The sequence below is a fragment of the Leucoraja erinacea genome, chromosome 8 (genome assembly GCF_028641065.1).
Source record: "Leucoraja erinacea ecotype New England chromosome 8, Leri_hhj_1, whole genome shotgun sequence".
Taxonomy (NCBI): Eukaryota; Metazoa; Chordata; class Chondrichthyes; order Rajiformes; family Rajidae; genus Leucoraja; species Leucoraja erinaceus.
In genome coordinates this window covers 6,407,883-6,431,556 of record NC_073384.1, presented here as the reverse complement: position 1 = coordinate 6,431,556, position 23,674 = coordinate 6,407,883, and the positions used below count along the sequence as shown (strand labels likewise).

Below are 23,674 nucleotides of genomic sequence, written 5' to 3'. Positions count from 1 at the left end.
GCTTCCTGCTGCTTCCCCTGCATCTGCAATATTTCTGGGTGCCTCCATTATATTCCGTAATCCTCACCGCAGCCAGTGCGCTCCCGCTATTGTTCTTGGTTAATATTAGCAATCCCCCGCCTCTGTCTGGGTGGCCCTAAACACCACTTCCTGGACTCCTAAAGCAGATAAGCCAAACGCATTTTTTTTTTTTTTTTTTTTTCTAAAACAGTCGGAACAAAAAAAAGTTATGCCCCGATTATATTTTACTTCATGAATCATACTTTAAAAATAAAAAAAATAAATAAAATTGGCACGACTAAACCCCCTATTTTTAAACAAGGTTCCCAAGCTCGAGTTCCTGTGACCCACTTAAAAGGCTCATTTTAAAGCAATTCTTAACATCTCCACTTGAAAACAAATCCAATTGATTTTTCTTTTCAACCTCTATGTTTAAGAAGGAACTGCAGATGCTGGAAAATCCAAAGGTAGACAAAAATGCTGGAGAAACTCAGCGGGTGAGGCAGCATCTGTGGAGCGAAGGAAATAGGCAACGTTTCGGGGTCGAGACCCTTCATCAGACATCAGACATCATTTCCTTCGCTCCGTAGATGCTGCCTCACCCCGCTGAGTTTCTCCAGCATTTGTCTACTTTTCTTTTAAACACCCCTGTCAAACATTGCCACACACAACCTAAAGGTGGCGCAGTGGTAGAGTTGCTGCCTTATACAGCGCCAGAGACCCAGGTTCGATCCTGACTATGGGTGCTGTCTGTTTGGAGTTTGCACGTTCTATCCGTGGGTATTCCCCGGGTGCCCCATTCCCTCACGCACTCCAAAGACGTGCAGGTTTGTCGGCTAATTGGCTTGGTGACATTGTAATTTTTTGTGTGTGTGTATGTGTGTGTATATATATGTGTATGTATATATATGTATGTGTGTTAGAGTGTGGGGCTGGCACGGACTGTTGGGCCGAAGGGCCTGTTTCCGCACTGTTATCTCGAAGCTAAACCAAATCTCCCACCTCCTGGCTTGAAAACCTAGGCTTCAGAGAACAGTATTACCCTGGATAAATCTGCTTTAATGCACAGGCTAATGTTAATAAATGCATTGGCTTTGCACAGATACAGGATATATCCCACTTCCCTTCCTGCTTTCTCCCCCCCCCCCCAGCACAATCAGTCTGAAGAAGGGTCCCAACCCAAAACCTTCCCCACCCATGTTCTCAGAGATGCTGCCTGACCCGCTGAGTTACTCCAGCACTGTTTTTTTTTGGTAAACCAGCATCTGCAGTTCCTCAAAGTGGGCAGGTCTGGACAGGTGTGGTTATTTAGGTTAAGTAAATACATGCTTCTAACACTAAATATTCACAGCAATATTCTCCTCACCAAAAAACATACTCAACCCGAAACTGACTCTCGATACCAGTCTGAAGGGCCTCGACCCAAAAAGTCACCTGTTCCTTTTCTCCCAAGATGCTGCCTGACCTGCTGAGTTAATCCCAGCCTGGTGCTTCTGCTTTCTTGAAGCCGACAGCCTGTTCAATCCACCTACCAACTGAACATTAACCCACATAGATCAACACAGACCCGAAGGGTCTCGACACAAAACATCACCTACCCACATTCACCAGAATGCTGCCCGACCCAGCGAATTATTCCAGTACTTTGACCCTTATTTAATCCACACAAAATGGCTTCCAAACTAAATGCCCCTTTCCCCTGACACAACCACAGCAGCACCAAAGAGGCTGGAGCAACTCAGTGGGATGGGCAGTATCTCGGGAGAGAAGGAACGGGCGGCGTTTTGGGTCGAGACCCTTCTTCAGACCCGAAACGTCATCCATTCCTTCTCTCCAGAGATGCTGCCCGTCCCGGCTGAGTTACTATAGCCTTTTGTGCCAGTCTTCGGTCTAAACCAGCATCTGCAGTTCCTTCCTGCCTCCTGCCCGTGACTACTGTGCCAGCATTTGTGAAAGGGTTTTTCCCAGTTATACAGCTAATTTAGTCATGAACGGCAGGAAGCAAAAAGAGTCCTCGTTGCATCTTAATCCACTGCATTCCTGACTTGCAGGGAGAGAGCATGCACACACACACACACCGAGATACAATTGTCTGCCTTTAAGTTTCATCAGGTATGGATGGCATTCTGAAGTGGTCATTCAGTGAATGGGGGCCAAGCATTAAACTGAAATTTGATCACATCAGAAGGCAGTGACCAAGAAAAAAAATAAAACCCTGACTCTCACAAAAAAAGTTTTAGCAAGCATTTTTCCTGTTAGACAAAGCCATTAAACGCAGTGCCCGCAGGAATTAAGAGATTTAAATAAACCTCATCTACCTCAAAAGAGTGGGGATTGCTTCTCTGTGGGAAAGCTAAAAAAAAAAAAAAACCCCCATCCGGCATCTGATGTTGATTACCATTCTTTGATTTTGCCCAGAAGGCAGATTCGGTGCACTGACTGACTGCCCCAAGAATTCCCACAAACTTTCACACAGAGTACCAGGTGTGATTCACTCTGCTGCCTGGAGACCACAGTCAAACATCAAAACCATGGGAGTGCTAAAACGACACAACGGCCAAGGGAACGCAGTGTTGGAAACTTTACACAGAGGAAGGAAACTGCAGACACTGGTTTAAACCGAACAGATAAGGCACAAAAAAAAAAAAAAAAAAAAAAGCTGGAGTAACTCAGCGGGACAGGCAGGATCTCCGGAGAGAAGGAAAAGGGTGACTGTTTCGGGTCGAGACATCTCTAGACTAAGAGTCAGGGGAAAGGGAAATGAGAGATAGATGGTGATAAGAGAGATGAATGAAAGATATGCAGAAAAGTCCCAAACGATGAGAAAAGAAACTGTATTGAAGTACTTAGTCTGGTATTTTGTTGGTTCACATGCTTGATCAATGGTGTTTTATCATTAATGTTTTATTATTATTATTATTATTAATGTTTAGTGTTTTCCGAGTCACTCGTAACCGTCACTGTATGTCATGTTGTTACTTGTGGGCGGAGCACCAAGGCAAATTCCTTGTATGTGAATACTTGGCCAATAGACTTACTTACTTAGTCTGCCACCAAAACGTCACCCATTCCTTCTCTCCAGAGATGCTGCCTGTCCCACTGAGTTACTCCAGCTTTGAGTCCATCTTTGGAAGCGTTATAGTTCCGTTTAGTTGCACTCTTGCTTAGTACCTCCAAGCGTAACCACAATTACTTCCTGGCTAAATTCCATTTCACCAAATAACAGGTTTTTTTAAAAATAAAGTTGAAAGAACTGCAGATGTCGGTTTAGTTTAAAGACACAGTGCAGAAACAGGCCCTTCGGCCCGTCGAGTCCACGCAGCCCAGCGATCATCCTGTACTATCTTACACAATAGGGTCAGTCTACAATCTTAACCGAAGCCAAATAACCGACACGCCTTTGGAATGTGGGAGGTTACCGCAGCACCCAGAGAAAACCCCACTCGGTCACCGCGAGAACATGCAAACTCCGTACAGACAGCACCCATAGCCAGGATTGAACCTGGATCTCTGGCACTGCGAGGCAACAACTCTACAGCTGCACCACCATGCTGCCCGCACCTATTATTAAAACATTATGGAAGTGCGATTAACGATAAATTTAAGATTTTAGATTGTCGACTGCACATGCCAACATTTTCAAAATTTAATTTTCAAAAGGATTCAAAAGTGCTGGAGTAACTCCGCAGGTCAGGCAGCATCTATAGGAGAACATGGATTCGAGTAGAGATCTTTCTGAAGGGTCTACGCATCTTCTGAAGAAGGGTAGACCTTTCAGAAGGGTCTCGACTCAACAGGTCACCTATCCATGTTCTCCAGAGATGCGTAGGTCTCAATCCAAAACGCATCTATCCTCCCGATTAAATTTTACATTGTATGGGTCATTATCACATTCCCCCAACCAGCAACAATCCGTTCCACATTTTTACATGTTCCTTGAACTTCATCCACTTTGATCTCTCCTTTTCACACCTCACCCATCCATATCTCTCGTTTCCCTGTCCCCAACGACTCAATGAAGAAGGGTCTCGACCCAAAATGTCACCCATTCCTTCTCTCCCGAGATACTGCCCCTTCCCGCCTAGTTACTCCAGCACTGTGTGTCTGTCTTTCATGAGACTCTTCACTTCAGCAATTACCTCGTTCAAAACTGCTAATAATAAAGAAAGAACTGCAGATGCTGGAAAAAAAAAAATCAAAGGTAGATAAAAATGCTGGAGAAACTCAGCGGGTGAGGCAGCATCTATGGAGCGAAGGAATAGGTGACGTTTCGGATCGAGACCCTTCAGGGGCTGTCCCACTGTACGAGCTAATTCAAGAGCTCTCTCGAGTTTAAAAATACCCAAACTTGTGGTAAGCACGTAGAAACATAGAAACAAGGTGCAGGAGTAGGCCATTCGGCCCTTCGAGCCTGCACCGCCATTCAATATGATCATGGCTGATCATCCAACTCAGTATCCTGTACCTGCCTTCTCTCCATACCCTCTGATCCCCTTAGCCACAAGGGCCACATCTAACTCCCTCTTAAATATAGCCAATGAACTGGCCTCAACTACCCTCTGCGGCAGAGAGTTCCAGAGATTCACCACTCTGTTTGAAAAAAGTTCTTCTCATCTCGGTTTTAAAGGATTTCCCCCTTATCCTTAAGCTGTGACCCCTTGTCCTGGACTTCCCCAACATCGGGAACAATTTTCCTGCATCTAGCCTGTCCAACCCCTTAAGAATTTTGTAAGTTTCTATAAGAATGTACGTAGCGGGTACGTCGGAGCTCGGGACGTCTCTTAGCGGCTCGTAACGCTAACGGCAGGTACTCGGGAAACGCGGTAAGCTCGGGAAGACTTTTCAACATGTTGAAAAATGTCCATGAGAGCCCCGAGTACCTACGAGCGGCCATTACCGTTATTCTCCGAGATCGAATCGGGGGGAAACTCGGGAGAACTCTTGAATTAGGTCGTACAGGTGGGACAGTGCGATCAGTTCAAAACTGCAGTAACTGCCTAGCCCTACACAAGACTTTTCAGAATAAGATGCAAGGCAAAAAGGACTGACACCAGTTACAAAGTTTCAGGCTAACCCACCAAAACTATTTATGTTAGAGATACAGTGTGGAAATAGGCCCCGAGGCCCACACTGACCCGCGATCCCTGCACATCAACGCTATGCTGCAAATACTAGGGACAATTTACATTTTGGTACCAAGCCAATTTTACCGACAAACATGTTCACCTCGTACACTAGCACCACCCTACACACTGGGACAAAGAGTACAACATTTAATCAGAGCCGATCAACCTACAAACCTGCACGTCTTATGTGGGAGGAAACCGGAGAAAACCCAAACGCGGTCACAGGGAGAACGTACAAACTCCGAACGGACAGGATCAAACCCGGGTCTCCGACGCTGCAAGGAAGCAACTCTACCACAGCGCCCCCTTATACTTTCAGTCTTACTCCAGATCTAACACTACCTACCAAAAGCTCATAATTTAGAAGATTGAGGGGGGATCTTATAGAAACTTACAAAATTCTTAAGGGGTTGGACAGGCTAGAGGCAGGAAGATTGTTCCCGATGTTGGGGAAGTCCAGGACAAGGGGTCACAGTTTAAGGATAAGGGGAAATCTTTTAGGACTGAGATGAGAAATAAATTTCACACAGAGAGTGGTAAATCTCTGGAATTCTCTGCCATAGAAGGTAGTCAAGGCCACAGTTCATTGGCTAGATTTAAGAGGGAGTTAGATGTGGCCCTTGTGGCTAAAGGGATCAGGGGGTATGGAGAGAAGGCAGGTACAGGATACCGAGTTGGATGATCAGCCATGATCATATTGAACGGCGGTGCAGGCTCGAAGGGCCAAATGCCCTACTCCTGCACCTATTTATATGTTTCTATGTCTATGTTTCATCCACCAGGGCTTTTACAAGTTTGGAAACTCGGGTTGAAAAAACACCAGGGAGACAGCAAAGAAACATACTGCAAGGAGCTATTTGGAAAAGCACTTTCAAACATAGAAGTTACATTTTTCTCCAAGCTGAACCATGGCTAGTTGGCACTAACATCAGGATCAAGGCACTTAAAAACAGTTACACATTTACATAAAACAAAGCCCCGAGTAGTAACTGTGAACCAGGCACCTCGAGCTACTCCAGTATTTTGTAAACCAACGTCAGCAGTTCCAGGTGCCGACACATTTAACTATTCCAATGCTTAGTTGCTCCAAATAAGCTCTGGACTACATAGAGTTGGGGGCAATGGCTTTTACTTTTTGCACTAATATCAGTCATATGTGCATGTATGCATGTGTACATATATGTATACATACATGTGAATACTCTGTTGTGTACACACATGGGGTCCTTTACACAATCCCCAATCCTTTCCACTCGCCACTTTAATTTCATGTTTCATGTGTTTTATGAATGTTGGCAGATCAATTTCAAAACCTGGGATAACTAAAGTTTTATCATATCGTATATGTCTATATAAAACCTCTCTCGTTTATTCTATTGTTTACAGTGTACTATGTTTACATAGTCTGTGGTGCTGCTGCAAGTAAGAATTTCATTATTCTGTCTGGGACATGACAGCGAAGCACTCTTTGTATGCTACTCTACACACCGCCTTACCAAACACACCAAGGATTTCAATAGACAATAGGCGCAGGAGCAGGCCATTCGGCCCTTCGAACCAGCACCACCATTCACGGCTGACCATCCACATACAGTACCCCCCCGTTCCTGCCTCCTCCCCATATCCCCCTGACTCTGCTATCTTTAAGATGGTGCATCAAAAGCAGGAGGCAAACTAACCTGGAAGTAAATTTAAAAAAAAAATTTAAATCTAAGTAGTGAAAACCTACCATTTCAGAAGCAGAATTCCCCTGCATGCACCAATGCCAACACACGGCAGGTCAGGAATGGAGGTAGTTTAGTCTTGTCATTTACTGGACATTGTCCCAGCCCCGTCCAATGCAGGTATAGCTCTGGTGCTCCCTACTTATTCTACACTGCACTGCTCAGTCTCCTAGCAACCCATTCAACCATTCCAATCATCTACACACACACATTCACAGCCCACCATCTCCGCACCCAATAGGCCTGCATTATTTCCACAACCTTGACACATCTGCGCTGACAAAAGCACCGCTCTCCCTCCGCCTGGTATGTACGTGTATATGTAGGCGCACACACACACACGTGCTCCAATATTCCCTCAGCACCATTTACACTTGGCGATCGACCATTAAGACCAAAGATCTCCATGCACTAACTCAACGGGTACGCAAGCATGCAGGCCGACAATGCCCAATTAGGGCTCAACGTTTAACACAAAGGAAGGGGGAGAGAGGGAGAGAAAGGAAATGTCAATGGTTGTAGTCAAGGCAACACAGCTTTTTGAACTATCTACCCCAATTACAGGGAATGGAATGTGCTTCTTTGTGGTAAGGTCATCTATAATACTAAACCCAAAACAAGGAACCAAATAACCCCAGCAGCAACAGAGTGAAAGGCTGGTACTCTAAGGTCCAAGTGCAAGGGTTGCAGCTAAACAAGGCAATTTGTAAGGATTAGGCAACACTCTCACCTCCCCCATTGCAAATTCAAAGGCCCTTCAATAAAATTCCAATTATTAAAATACCACATTTTTAAGAAGGAACTGCAGATGCTGGAAAATCGAAGGTAGACAAAAGAGCTGGAGAAACTCAGCGGGTGCAGCAGCATCTATGGAGCGAAGGAAATAGGCAACGTTTCGGGCCGAAACCCTTCTTCAGACAATATCACCTTGCTCATTGAGGCTCAATAGCCACACAGCTTATGCCACTTTACTCAGAGTAGGCAAGGTCGTTAGTAGACGAGGTCGTTAGTTGATCAAATCACATATATTCCATCTCATCTTCTAAAAGGGCCTTGCATAAACCCAGGCTAATCCTCTACCAATCTTCCACTTTGTGATAAGCCCATTGAAGATCAAGACTTTTGGCCATGTGTTTAAGAGCACTGGGGGCCAAGGCAAAGGCTGGCTCGGCATGAGAAATCCTATGCATTGCTGAAGGGGAAAATAAAAATCACTCCAATCCCGTATTTTCCCCCCACACACACAGGCAAACATTTCCACCCCCCAGGGCAAAGTTCCGACTTGCCAACTCTGCGACTCAAAAATAACCTCCAAATCAGAACTCGCAGGATGTGACTTCACTCTGCTAACGTGTCTGCCCCCAAATGCCTTTCTTTTTGCATTGAAAACACACAAAGCAGGAAAAAAAAAGCCAGCGCCAATTGAATTTTGTGGAAACTAAGACAGAATGGGCAACAATGCAAGATTAGCATCAGTGCAGTCTCGATGCGTGTTCTGGGGAATGGGACAAGAGTCTTCATTTATACAAGAGCACAGATACCTATATTCATAGACCTGAATTAAGCTCCTCTCCCCTCCCTCCCCCCACATACTAACCAAAGGCCGACAATTACATTTAAATTAAAAACTTGCACCACCAATTGTAACACTGCAGACATTTTATGAATCCACAGGAACACTATAGCCTCGACTTATTAATACAACATTTGCAATATTCCCACAGCCATTACATCCAAATGCAATTTGAAAGACAAACAATGCAAAAAAAGTTCATTTTTACAGCTGCAGTGAGAATGGTTTCAATTTCCTTAAATGAAAATAGATGTTTAAAGCAGTATTTTGAAACATGATTCTCGACTTGGGGGGGGGGGGGGGGGGGGGGCAAAAATGACTTCTAGACATTGGGGTCAAGTCTTCAAAAGCCCACGTCGCGGTTAATATCAAAACACACCCCAACATCAAATCAACCACTGAACTGGCGACTGGGGAACAGTTACACGCAGGGCCAGGGCGAGCAAGGTTTATTATACTGCATTCAACAGCTGAAACATGGACTCGGCCGGCAGCTACAGGGTTAAGTCTTCCTTTTGCAGGACTTAATCTACTCTCTCTCACACACAAAACAAGCATTAAACGCGCCCGGCAGTCCACTTAAAACATACCACACACAGCAAGCAGAGAGGTTTTTTTCTTTCTCCCTATGGAGTCTAACTCGAATACAAGTCACCTGAAATCCACAAGTACACACAAGTGTTTGGGGGAGTTCATTTCACCCCCAAAATGAAAATGTGCCTTAAGTGCAAAGCACTGTTTTAAAACGAGTGTGGAATTTGATAAAAATAAACTTTTCTCTTAGTCTCAGTGAAGTGTCGCGTCAGAGAGGGGAAGCTGCCTGCACTCTCTACATAAAGTGTCTGAAAACTAGTGAAAACTTTAAAGTTCCAGAGCTGGCATTGAAATAGTGTGTGAGTGGCAGAGGGTTGGATTTCTCCAAATCTAATGCAAAGTGTTTTACAGCAAGCGTGTACCAAAGAAGGGCAGGGAGGGAGGGAGGGAGGGAGACAGTGGAACATGAGAGTGGGGAGCGAGGGCGGTGTGCGGATGTTTGGGGAGCGGCAGCAAGTTGGGCAGGGGGGGTAGGGAGTTGCCAAGCGGGAGGGAAAGGGGAAGGGGAGAGGGTGGGGAGAGGGGAAGCGGGGACAAGGGAGTGTAGATGGAAAGTGGGGAAAGTGCAATAGAGAGGAGAGCAGAGGGAGAGGGCGTGGAGGGGGAAAATATGGGCAGTGGGGAGAGAGAGTGGAGGCAAATAGGAGAGCAGGGGGCAGGGGAGAGGGGAGAGGGAGCAGGGGAGAGGAGAGCAGGGGAGAGGAGAGCAGGGGAGGGGGAGCAGGGGAGAGGGAGCAGGGGGGAAGGGGTGGAGGGGAAGGAATATGGGCAGGGGGAGAGGGGGGAGAGGGGAAGGGGAGCAGGGGAGAGCAGGGAGCAGGGGAGATGGTGAGCAGAGGGAGGGGAGAGCAGGCGTGGAGTAGAGACAGGTGCAGAGGGAGTGCAGAAGGAGCAGGGGGAGAGAGCAGGGGAGTAGAGAGCAGGGGAGAGGAGAGCAGGGGAGAGGGGAGAGAGGGGAGAGGAGAGCAGGGGTGAGAGGGGCAGTGCAGATGGGGGAGGGGAGTGGGGAGGAGGGGAGAGGGTGCAGAGGAAGGGGAGAGGGTGTAAATGGAAGGGGAGTATAATTGGGGAAGAGAGTGACTGAGAGTATGTGCAGGGGTATGTGCAGGGGAGAGGGAGTGAAGGGAGAGGGAGTGTAGGCGAACAGAGTGACTGAGAGTATGTGCAGGGGAGAGGGAGTGTAGGAAGTGGAACACACTGTGTGTGTGAGTGTGTGTGAGTGTGTGCAGCAGCCAAGGCGCCGCAGCAACCTCTGTCTGTCTGTGTGTGTCTGTGTGAGTGAGTGAGTCTCCGCGGCGGCTCCGGGACTCACCGGCCAGGCGAAGCTGAAGGGCAACATGATCCTGCGCTCGCTGCCGCTGTTGCTGCCGCTGTTGCTGCCGCTGCCACTGGCCGCCGCCGCCGCCTTGAGGTTGAAGGTGTTGCCCTTGATGACCGGCGTGGAGGAGAAGCCGTAGCTGCAGGGACCGTCAGGCGACACCCGAGCCTGGTACTCCTTCAGGCACACTCGGAAGAAGGTGTCGCACTGAGCCCGCACACACTTGCGGTCCTGGGGGTTCCTGCTGCCGCCTTCGCAACAATTCCCATTCTGCAACTCCCCGTTAACGTTCTGCATCTGGTTCATCTGCAACTCGAACTGCCCCGACGCCAGGGAGAGCTGGAGGTGGTGGTGGAGGTGGTGGTGGTGGTTTGGGGTGTGGAGGAGAAAAAAATTAAAAACAACAGCCAATTTCCCTTTAATTTTACTCAAATAAAAGATAACACCCAACATAATGCAACAACACAGCAACAACAAGCTGGCCGGCGAGTTGAAACACACGCGAATTTAACAGAATAAAGCGTTGCAAAGAAAAAAAATAATCTTATTCCACTAATCAAGTTCGCAATTTTGCAACAAAATTGGCTCGTGGATTTTTTAAAATTTATTTTTTTTTAAAGTCAAGTTTTTTTCCCTCCCTCTCTCTTCTCCCCCCCCCCCTACCCCACAACACACACACACACACATAAAGCTAAAACACGAGCAGAAACATACCTGGTTTCGCAAGAGAAGGCACAGCAAAGCAAAGATTGAAATCCTTTTACAAATCATGCCTAATGTCTCGCCTTCGTTGCACTTCGTAGATCTGAGAGGGAGAACGGGCCGCACACAGCAATATATTCCACCGATTCTTGGATGCACGGCTGGGCTGCAAACTTCCTATATATATATCTCTTCTTTAAAAAAAAAAAATTGGGTTTTGAAAAGAGCGGACTATCAATGAATGCCCCTTGAAAAAAAAAAGTCCTCTGGTATTATTCTCCTTTTATTTTCCAAAGAGCGTCTCTTTTCAAATCCTCAACCTCTCTCTCTCTCTCTCTCCTCTACTCTCCACCCCCCTCGCCAAATTAAAAAAAAACACACAAATCTCCTCCTTGAACACATTCACAACAAACTCTCCCCACCCCCCCATCCACCCCCCCCCACCACACACACATGAACACAAAACTAAAAAACTCCCGTCTGGTGATAGTGACTGCCTCATCTAGACAGGCACACAGTGGCGAGAGAGACACACACACACACAGACGTGAACGCGTATTAATATTCATTAGCAGAGTTGAACCAACACACGCCCACTTCTGGCTTATTTTTTTCCCCTCCCTTCCAAAAATAAAAGTCTTTGGAGAAACAAAAAAAAAAGTCTTTGGAGAAACAAAAAAAAAACATACAAAAACAAAAACACTTTGCGGTCTGTAGGAATGACAATCGAACCACAGATGGAAGGTTTAAGCGTGAACACACACACACACAAAACAAAAGTGTGTGTGTGTGTGTGTGGGGGGGGGGGGGGGGGGAGAAGGAGAACCATTCAATACACTAGGGGAAACACACACACTTATTCCAAATAATTGCTGTTGTCATTAAAATCCCGACCTTTTGTTTCTCCTGTATAAGCTCGGCAGGCAGCAGGCTTTTAGATTTTTTTTTTTTAAAACACACACAAAAAAAATAAAAAGAAAGTGATTTGTAGTGCAGCACACACACACACACTCTCACTCAAAGAATGAAACTCGCTGCTTTCCCAGTTACACCTGTAGGAGTCTCCTTTCGCCCATGTGGCTGTTCAAAAATGCTACACACACACACAGAGTCCTCGCATTACCTTTCAATCCACGATACGAGAAGCCCAGGTCGCTTAGGAAAGATATATATATATATATATATATATATCTCAACAGTGCAAATTCACCTATTATTATATTCTGGCTCGTCTCGTCGAAATATGACCACGTTATTTATGTTAAAGACTGCAAACTCTCCTGCAGACGAAAAACGACTGAACTTAAAGAGTTTATTTTTGTTTGCTAGAGGAGGGGGGGAGGAGGAGGGGGGAATGCCAATCGACATTAAATGACAAACAACTGCGTGCTTATTTCCCCAATCGCCAATTATTGGAGGAACCTGTCCGAGATAATCGGGGCGCTGATCAACCGAACGTTACAAAGGAAGGGGGGGGGGGGAATTAAGTTACAATTGTTAATTATCGCTCATTATCAAATACTTGTGCGTGTTCACGCTTTCAACGGAATCCATGAATTGCCCAATTTTAATTTTAATTTTTCATTTTTTAAATCTATTTATTTATTTATCTGTCCACCCATTTATCTATCTATCTATCTATCTATCTATCTATCTATCTATCTATCTATCTATCTATCTATCTATCTATCTATCTATCTATCTATCTATCTATCTATCTATCTATCTATCTATCTATCTATCTATCTATCTATCTATCTAATCTCTGGAACTCTGCCACAGAGGGTAGTCGAGGCCAGTTCATTGGCTATATTTAAGAGGGAGTTAGATGTGGCCCTTGTGGCTAAGGGGATCAGAGGGTATGGAGAGAAGGCAGGTACGGGATACTGAGTTGGATGATTAGCCATGATCATATTGAATGGCGGTGCAGGCTCGAAGGGCCGAATGGCCTACTCCTGCACCTAATTTCTATGTTTCTATGTCTTCTATCTATCTATCTATCTATCTATCTATCTATCTATACAAAAAAGCTGGAGAAACTCAGCGGGTGCAGCAGCATCTACGGAGCGAAGGAAATAGGCAACGTTTCCGGCCGAAACCCTTCTTCAGACTTTTCGGCCCGAAACGTTCCTTCTTGAATCCTTCGCTCCATAGATGCTGCTGCACCCGTTGAGTTTCTCCAGCTTTTTTTGTGTACCTTCGATTTTCCAGCATCTGCAGTTCCTTCTTAAACACTATCTGTCTATCTGTCTATCTGTCTATCTGTCTATCTGTCTATCTGTCTATCTGTCTTTCCCCCCCCCCCCCCAGTATATATTTTTTTAAGTCGGGGATTTTTGATCATTTTAGTCTAAAGCCTGGGGGAAGGAGGGAGAGGGGGATAGAGGAATTAAGATTCAATGTAAATGCAACTTACTCGTGTATTTCCTGACTATCAGTGGATTCTTGCGGTGGAGTTATTGACTTAACACCACCTCAGCTGCTAATTATATGGAGTCTGAATTGAAGTATTATTTTAAATGACTTTCTCTTGTGTTGTACACGGGCCGAACTAAGAGGGTTTTTGGGGGAAAAAAGATGTAAATTGATGTGACATCAATTGACATGTCGAGTTTATTCAGCAGTGTATTACTAGAAAATGGTTTCTGCGGTGGATAAATGATTCAATTCCATGGAGCCAGCGAGAGTCTCCAAATTGGGATGGGTTATGTTACCAAAGGTAAACACAGTTTCCTGTCCCTTGTAAAAATGACATAGCTCCACTGTTTCTGTTCTTCTCCCAAACGTGTGCCCTGAGGCACCTTGTTTGCTCCGGCCCCTGCTTATCACCTCCAACACTACCTGCTCTTGAGTTGTTCATAAGGAATAGTAGAATTAGGCCAACCGGCCCATTAATTCTGATCTATCTCTCCCTCCTAACCCCATTCTCCTGACATCAGAACTGCCCCCACCATCGACTCCTTTAAGTCACAACTCAAAACCTATTTCTTCTCCCTAGCGTTTTTGAGCCCCTCCGAGGGGCACTGTAAACAGTGTATGTATGTATGTATTGCTGGGTCTGTGTACCATTGTATGTATCAAATTAGTACCTGTACTAATGTGAAGCACTTTGGTCAACGTGAGTTGTTTTTAAATGTACTATACAAACAAATAAATATATTATTAGAAACATAGGAACATAGAAAATAGGTGCAGGAGGAGGCCATTCGGCCCTTCAAGCCAGCACCGCCATTCATTGTGATCATGGCTGATCGTCCCCTATCAATAACCCGTGCCTGCCTTCTCCCCATATTCCTTGATTCCACTAGCCCCTAGAGCTCTATCTAACTCTCTCTTAAATCCATCCAGTGACTTGGCCTCCACTGCCCTCTGTGGCAGGGAATTCCACAAATTCACAACTCTCTGGGTGAAAACGTTTTTTCTCACCTCGGTCTTAAATGACCTCCCCTTTATTCTAAGACTGTGTGTGGCCCCTGGTTCTGGACTCGCCCAACATTGGGAACATTTTTCCTGCATCTAGCTTGTCCAGTCCTTTTATAATTTTATATGTTTCTATAAGTTACCATAACCTCTGACACTCGTAGGAATAAATAATCTATCCATCTCTGCCTTAAAAATATCCACTGACTTGGCATCCACAGCCGTCTGTGGCAAAGAATTCCACAGAGTCACCACCCTCTGACTAAAGAAATCCTCATCGCCTTCCTAGAGGAAGGCCTTGAATTCTGAGGGTATGACCTCTTGTCCTAGACTCTCCCACTAGTGGAAACATCGTCTCCACATCCACAATATCCAGGCCTTTCACTATTCTGCATGTTTCAATGAGGTTCTCCCCTCATTCTTCTAAACTCTCGTTCCGTTGACAAGTACGCCGGTTGACCCAAACTCAAGGCTGAAGCTCAACTCCACCAGTGAGATGTTGCTGCTTTCGTCGACTTGAAGGTCTGGTTCTCCTTGTTGTGCAGGGTTTGTAGGTTCGTAGATTCATACACGCAGAATTAGGCCATTCGGCCCATTGAGTCGATGGGCGGCACGGTGGCACAGCGATAGAGTTTCTGCCTTTACAGTGCCAGAGATCTGGGTTCGGTCCTGACCACGGGTGCTGTCTGTATGGAGTTTGTACGTTCTCCCTGTGACTGCACGGATTTTCTCCGGGGGCTCTGGTTTCCTCCCACATCCTAAAGATGTACAGGTTGGTAGGTTAGGAAGGAACTGTTTCTTCTTCTCCTTGCGTATGGCGTGTGCAGCCTAAAGTTGTAAAACAACTTGTTCTGTTTGATCTTCCGTTTGTGCACCCCAGGTTGGTTGCATTAGTTGAAACAGGGTGGACCATGTGAAGGTTGCAATCTCCCACCCCAAGGAACTGCTGATGCTGGTTTAAATCGAAGATGGACGCAAAAATAGACAATAGAAAATAGACAATAGACAATAGACAATAGGTGCAGGAGTAGGCCATTCGGCCCTTTGAGCCAGCACCGCCATTCAATGTGATCATGACTGATTATCCCCAAACAGTACCCCGTTCCTGCCTTCTCCCCATATCCCTTAACTCCGCTAACTTTAAGAGCCCTATCTACCTCTCTCTTGAAAGCATCCAGGGAACCTGCCTCCACCGCCCTCTGAGGCAGAGAATTCCACACACTCACCACTCTCTGTGAGAAAAAGCTGGAGTAACTCGGAGATTGCCTGTCCCGCTGAGTTACTCCAGCTTTTTTGTGTTCATCTTCGGTTTGCAGGTTAATTGGTTTCTGTACATTGTACGTAGACCATAGTGTGTAGGATAGAGATAAATGCTGGTCGGCGTGGACTTAATGGGCCGAAGGGCCTGTTTCCACCCTGTATCTCTAAAGTCTACTCCGCCATTCAATCATGGCTGTCCTATGAGTCCCTCTCAGCCCCATTCTCCTGCCTTCTCCCCAAAACCCCTGACATTTGTACCGCCATTTTTATTTGTAGCATTATAACAGGGCTGTAACAGGTGTACAGGTGATCGCTGGTCGGCATGGACTCTGGGCGACGAAGGGCCTGTTCCCATGCTGTATCTCTCAACGAAACGAGACTAAATTAAAACAAACGGTGATTCCGTCAACTAAACTCCGCGCCAGCGGAACTGAACTGAGCAGAGGGTCAAGGGTCAAGGGTCAAGAGTATTTTATTGTCAAAGGGCCCAAAACGGAACAATGGAATAATTGACCAATAATTGGCAAAATGGTCTCCTCGGATGTAGGGTGAGTCCAGTGTACTGTTGGTCGCTGGTCGGCATGCATTCGGTGGGCCAAAGGGCCTGTTCTACACGCTGTATCTCAAAAGTCTTTTGAGACCCTATAAGAAACGCACAGAGTCACAGGGAGAACATACACATCTACCTCCACAGCTGCTGGTGGGCACCTGGACCGCACAGCCAGGTAGTTGGGATAGATATCAATGTGGCATTTTAGAGGCTTTTGTATAGGCATATAGACAGCCGGGGAATGGAGGGATGCAGTTTACACACAGGCAAATGGGATGGAAATAGGTGCAGGAGTAGGCCATTCGGCCCTTGGAGCCAGCACCGCCATTCAATATGACCACGGCTGATCATCCAAAAGAGGTATATCTAACTCTCTCTTGAAAACGGCCAGTGAACTGGCCTCCACTGCCTTCTGTGGCAGAGAATTCCACAGGTTCACAACTCTCTGGGAGAATAACATTTTCCTCATCTCAGTCCTAAATGGCCGACCCCTTATTTGTAAACTGTGTGACCCCTGGTTCTGGGCTCCCCCCAACATGGGTGACATTTTTCCTAGCCTGTCCAATCCCTTAAGAATTTTATATGTTTCTATAAGATCCATGAAGGAAGGAACTGCAGGTGCTGGTTTAAACGGAAAATAGGCACCAAGTGCTGGAGTAACTCAGCGGGACAGGCAGCATCTCTGGAGAGAAGGAGTGGGTGACGTTTCAGGTCGAGACTCTTCTTTAGACTGCTGGTAGGCTGGATGTTGAAACCACACTTGCCCAGTGTGCTTACAGTTACACACCAGGCTTATGTTTCAGGGCTATTTTAATACATTTAATACGTAGAAACATAGAAACATAGAAATTAGGTGCAGGAGTAGGCCATTCGGCCCTTCAAGCCTGCACCACCATTCAATATGATCATGGCTGATCATCCAACTCAGTATCCCGTACCTGCCTTCTCTCCATACCCTCTGATCCTCTTAGCCACAAGGGCCACATCTAACTCCCTCTTAAATATAGCCAATGAACTGGCCTCAACTACCCTCTGTGGCAGAGAGTTCCAGAGATTCACCACTCTCTGTGTGAAAAAGTTCTTCTCATCTTGATTTTAAAGGATTTCCCCCTTATCCTTAAGCTGTGACCCCTTGTCCTGGACTTCCCCAACATCGGGAGCAATCTTCCTGCATCTAGCCTGTCCAACCCCTTAAGAATTTTGTAAGTTTCTATAAGATCCCCTCTCAATCTCCTAAATTCTAGAGAGTATAAACCAAGTCTATACAGTCTTTCTTCATAAGACAGTCCTGACATCCCAGGAATCGGTCTGGTGAACCTTCTCTGCACTCCCTCTATGGCAATAATGTCCTTCCTCAGATTTGGCGACCAAAACTGTACGCTATACTCCAGGTGTGGTCTCACCAAGACCCTGTACAACTGCAGTAGAACCTCCCTGCTCCTATACCTATACTTTTGCTATGAAAGCTAACATACCATTCGCTTTCTTCACTGCCTGCTGCACCTGCATGCCTACTTTCAATGACTGGTGTACCATGACACCCAGGTCTCGCTGCATCTCCCCTTTTCCTAGTCGGCCACCATTTAGATAATAATACATGGTGTGAGGATCCCTGCTGGTATATTTTGACATATTAGATAACAAAATCTTGATGGTCATCTATTGGAAACATTTCACATGAGTATTCCAGTCAATGGGCTAAGACGTTTGCATGTGGGACGGCACGGTGGTGCAGCGGTAGAGTTGCTGCCTCACAGCGCCAGAGACCCGGGTTCGATCTCTGTGAGAAAAAGTGTTTCCTCGTCTCCGTTCTAAATGGCTTACTCCTTATTCTTAAACTGTGGCCCCTGTTTCTGGACTCCCCCAACATCGGGAACATGTTTCCTGCCTCTAGCGTGTCTAGTATGATAAGGGAATAATGATTAGTGCCAGGTAGAGTCTGCAAAGTCCGATCGCATGAGTTAATTTCCATTTGTAATGTTGCTGGTGGCTCAGCAGGTGAAAAGCACCACCTGGTGTGAGTGTACGAGGCACTTTGAACTGAAAGGTCACTGGTTCAATCTGTAAGTTGTGCCGAGTTAATTGATAGCGACACTGACAGGAAATGATGGGGGTCATTTAAATTGACTCCAATGTCCTGTACGGGATAAATAAATCAGTTCCCACTCACCGTAACCAGATAGCCACATCACCCAGTGAGAACCAGAGAGGACTTGGTTGTGAAGTCTATTTTAGTTCCCCTCCTCTCTCTGCAGAGAGTTTCTGATCTCCTCGAGGTGTGCCTGCTTTGAAGAAGTTCTCCTCCCTTCCGCGGCGGTGGTGCAGAGAAGATTTATGAGGATGTTGCCGGGTCTAGAGGGTACAGGGAGCTACAGGGACAGGTTGAGTAGGCTGGGCGTCTATTTTTTTGGAGTGCTGGAGGATGAGGGGTGATCTTACAGAGGTGTAAATGCAAATATGAGAGGAATAGACGCACAGATTCTCGTGCCCAGATTAGGGGGAATCAAGGGCCAGAGGTCATTGGTTTCAAGGTGAAGGGGAAAACATTTAATAGGAATCTGAGAGGTAACTTTTACAGACAAAGGGTGGTGGGTGTATGGAACCAGCTGCCAGAGGAAGTAGTTGAATAGGTTTATTGGCCAAGTATTCACATACAAGGAATTTGCCTTGGTGCTCCACCCACAAGTGACAACATGACATACAGTGACAGTTAGGAATGACATATAAAACATGAAACTAGGCTGGGACTGAGACTGGGACTATCCCAACGTTTAAGACACGGTTAGGCAGGTACATGGATAAGACAGGTTTGAAGATTGAGGGGGGGATCTTATAGAAACTTACAAAATCCTAAGGGGGTTGGACAGGCTAGATGCAGGAAGATTGTTCCCGATGTTGGGGAAGTCCAGAACAAGGGGTCACAGTTTAAGGATAAGGGGGAAATCTTTTAGGACCGAGATGAGAAAAACATTTTTCACACAGAGAGTGGTGAATCTCTGGAATTCTCTGCCACAGAAGGTAGTTGAGGCCAGTTCATTGGCTATATTTAAGAGGGAGTTAGATGTGGCCCTTGTGACTAAAGGGATCAGGGGGTATGGAGAGAAAGCAGGTACAGGATACCGAGTTGGATGATCAGCCATGATCATATTGGCAGGCTCGAAGGGCCGAATGGCCTACTCCTGCACCTATTTTCTATGTCTCTATGTTTCTATGAAGGGATATGGGCCAAACGCAGGCAGGTGGGACTAATATGACGAAGCGAAGTATTTGGAAATCTCATCTTTTAAGCATTTTAATTTTGTTCAGCCATGCAACACGGCTATTTTATACTTTAATATTACCAGGGTAGACACAAGTGCTGGAGAAACGCAGCGGGTGCAGCAGCATCTATGGAGCGAAGGAAATAGGCAACGTTTCGGGCCGAAACCCTTCTTAAGACTGATTAATATTTCCAGAACTGCTTTGCATTCCTGTGCTACTCGGAATTTAAACAGAATATTTATTAATATCTTTAAAGAAGAGTTCAATCAGTTCATTTTAAAATCATATTAAATGTTCAAGGCTAAGCAACACAATTAATTTTTAATGTAAAAAACATGTGCGTGCAGGATTACAATGTGGCGAAGGAGTTTGTTGGGGTAATAACAGCAAAAACAATTAGGAGTTGCATCACTTCTGAAGGTTAAACTTATTAATCCTGTGTTAACCTGGCTGTTGTGAACAACCCATCCAACTGCATGTGAATGATATTCCATGTCCCTTTAAATATTAAGCAAGCAAGAATTTCATTCTCTTATCTGGGACACACGACAATAAAACTCTCTTAGAAACATAGAAACATAGAAATTAGGTGCAGGAGTAGGCCATTCGGCCCTTCGAGCCTTCACCGCCATTCAATATGATCATGGCTGATCATCCAACTCAGTATCCCGTACCTGCCTTCTCTCCATACCCTCTGATCCCCTTAGCCACAAGGGCCACATCTAACTCCCTCTTAAATATAGCCAATGAACTGGCCTCGACTACCCTCTGCGGCAGAGAGTTCCAGATATTCACCACTCTCTGTGTGAAAAAAGTTCTTCTCATCTCGGTTTTAAAGGATTTCCCCCTTATCCTCTTGACTTGGTTATAGAGTGATACAGCATGGAAACGGGCCCTTCAGCCCAACTTGCCCACACCGGCCAACATGACCCAGCTGCACTAGTCCCATCTGCCCGCGTTTTGTCCATATCGCTCCAAACTTGTCCTATCCATGTACCTGTTACTTAAACGTGGGTTAGTCCCAGCCTCAACTACAGTACTTCCTCTCTTTCCATACAGCCACCACATTTTGTGTGGAAAATTTTACCCTTCAGAATTCTATTAAATCTTTTCCCCTTCACCTTAAACCTCTGTCCTCTGATCCTCGATTCGCCTGGGCAAACAGACTGTGCATATACAAGACAGTTAATAAGACAATGGTTAGAGACAATAGACAATAGACAATGGGTGCAGGAGTAGGCCATTCGGCCCTTCGAGCCAGCACCGCCATTCAATGTGATCATGGCTGATCATCCCCAATCAGTTCCCCGTTCCTGCCTTCTCTCCATATCCCCTGACTCTGCTATCTTTAAGAGCCCTATCTAGCTCTCTCTTGCAAGTATCCAGAGAACCGGCCTCCACCGCCCTCTGAGCGGTAGACACAAGATAGACACAAAATGCTGGAGTAACTCAGCGGGAGAGACGGAATGGGTGACGTTTCGAGTCGTGACCCTCAGTCATTCTGGCTGTCCCACTGAGTTACTCCAGCATTTTGTGTCTATCTTTGGTTTAAACCAGCACCTGGTTCCTTCCTACACAATGGCTTTGTCGATGTACCTCAGAGATCTATAGATCTGTACTGCACGAGTATTCAAGAGAGAGTTGGATATAGTTCTATGGGATAAATCCCCTGGGCCTGATGGATTACATCCAAGGGTCTTGAGGGAGATAGCGGTGGGGATTGTGGATGCATTGGTGATAATTTTCCAAAACTCCCTGGAGGCAGGAACGGTCCCAGTGGATTGGAAAATGGCCAATGTAACACCTATATTTAAAAAAGGAAGTAAACAGAAGGCGGGTAACTATAGACCGGTTAGTCTAACATCGGTGGTGGGTAAAATGTTAGAGACAATTATTAAAGAAACACTAACGGGGCACTTGGATAAACATGACTTCATCGGACAGAACCAACATGGTTTTGTGAAGGGGAAGTCCTGTTTAACGAATCTGCTCGAATTCTTTGAGGAAGTAACAACCCGGGTGGATAAAGGGGAACCGGTGGATGTGGTATACTTGGACTTCCAAAAGGCTTTTGACAAGGTGCCACATAAGAGACTATTGCTAAAAATAAAAAATTATGGGATTGGGGGTAATATATTAGCATGGGTAGAGGATTGGCTAACAAATAGGAAGCAGAGAGTGGGGATAAATGGTTCATACTCGGGATGGCAACCGGTAACTAGCGGGGTTCCGCAAGGGTCGGTGCTGGGACCCCAGTTGTTCACAATTTATATAAATGATTTGGAGGAGGGGACCAAGTGTAATATATCAAAATTTGCGGACGATACAAAAATGGGAGGAAAAGTAGGGGATGAGGAGGATAGGAAGAGTCTGCAAAAGGATATAGATAAGCTAGGTGAGTGGGCAACAACTTGGCAGATGAAATTTAATACTAATAAATGTGAAGTCATTCACTTTGGGAAAAAAAATGATAGGGCAAGTTATTTTCTAAATGAGGAGGAGCTGCGTTGTAATGCAACGCAAAGGGATCTAGGGGTATTAGTACATGAATCACTGAAAGTTAGTATGCAGGTGCAGCAAGCAATCAGGAAGGCCAATGGAGTTCTGGCCTTTATTGCTAGGGGGATTGAGTATAAAACACGGAGGTCTTGCTGCAGCTGTACACAGTATTAGTGAGACCACATTTGGAAGACTGTGAACAGTTCTGGGGTCCATATTTAAGAAAGGATGTACTAGCCCTGGAGGCAGTGCAGCGAAGGTTTACAAGATTAATTCCTGCAAGGAGGTGATTGACATATGAGGTAAGGTTAAGTAGGCTGGAACTCTACTCTTTGCAGTTTAGAAGAAGGAGAGGCGATCTCATTGAAACATATAAGATCGTGAGGGGCCTTGATCGGGTGGATGCACCGAGGATGTTCCCAATGATCGGGGAAACTAGAACTAGGGGACATAGTTGCAGAATAAGGGGGGGCTCTTTTAAAACTGAGATGAGGAAGAACTTCTTCACCCAGAGGGTGGTTAATTTATGGAATTCACTGCCCCAGGAAGCAGTGGAAGCAGAAACTTTAAATATATTTAAGACTAAAATAGATGTTTTTTTAGCTGCCAAGGGGATAAGGGGCTACGGGGAGAGGGCAGGGATATGGACCTAGGTATGGTTAGTATAGTAAGACCTGAGTGATCTCCTGGACAAGTGTCGATCGCCTAGATTGGGGTCGGAGAGGAATTTCCCGGATTTTTTTTCCCGAATTGGACCTGGGTTTTTATCCGGTTTTTTGCCTCCCCCAGGAGATCACGAGGTTCTTGGGGTGGAGAGGGGTGATAGTGGTATAAAGGGGAGGGTAGTGTCTTGTGTTCTGTGTCTTGTGTCTACTGTTTGTGGGTAAGTGTGTCTGTTTAGTGTTCAGCCATGAGCGAATGGCGGTGCGGGCTCGATGGACCTGGTGGTCTGCTCTCGCACCTACTTTCTATGTTTCTATGTTTCTATGTTTCTAACGGAATCAAGGGATGCGGGGAGAAAGCAGGAACGGGTTCTGGATGATCAGCCATGACATGTCGAATGGCGGCGCTGGCTCGAAGGGCTGAATGGCCTACACCTGCACCTATTGTCTATGTGTCTATGTTTTTTACTGGCCCTTCGGCCCACTGTGTCTAGGCTGGAAATGATGCCAAGCCACACCGAGTGATACGAAAAGATATGCAGAGTGCATTTTATTTAGTCAATTTGTTCTACGTATGTTTTCATTTTCCCTCGGTTCCCTCTGCCGTGAAGGAGGGTCTCGGCCCGAAAGGTCTCCTAGTCGTTATTCTCCAGCGACGCTGCCGAACCCGCGAGTTACTCCAGGTTTTTGGGGCCTAACTTCGGGATAACCTGGTGTTGACGGCCTGCACTTTGCCTAGAAACACCCACACATCATCTGGGGAGTTGTGCAGCCAGCAAAGCCTTGTGTCCTTGCCCATTCTCCTGGGGTCAATCTTAACGTCGTTAATGAGTATTTGAATAGATTCAAAAGGAGAAGAAAATCGTTCCAATCAATATGAATGGAGCCTGCCCCGAAACAATAACTTCCCTTCCCTCCCTTCAAATCAGAACAGCTGCAGAGCCCCCCATTTGCCTTTATTTGCCATTGAAAGCCAAGAAACATT

At 45.9% G+C, this 23,674-nt stretch overlaps 1 protein-coding gene across 2 annotated transcripts in view; it reads right to left on the bottom strand.

Moving 5' to 3' along the window:
• Positions 1 to 11,445, bottom strand: part of jag1b (jagged canonical Notch ligand 1b) — an 88,797-nt gene extending 77,352 nt beyond the window's left edge. For both annotated transcript variants that reach the window (XM_055638924.1, XM_055638925.1), the window contains exons 1-2: positions 11,050 to 11,445; positions 10,330 to 10,674 (exon numbers count right to left, since the gene is read on the bottom strand). In XM_055638924.1, coding sequence (XP_055494899.1) covers positions 10,330 to 10,674; positions 11,050 to 11,106 — 402 coding nt within the window. In that variant the 5' untranslated portion in view covers positions 11,107 to 11,445. The remainder of the gene's footprint in view (positions 1 to 10,329; positions 10,675 to 11,049) is intronic.
• Positions 11,446 to 23,674: the final 12,229 nt, after the last annotated feature.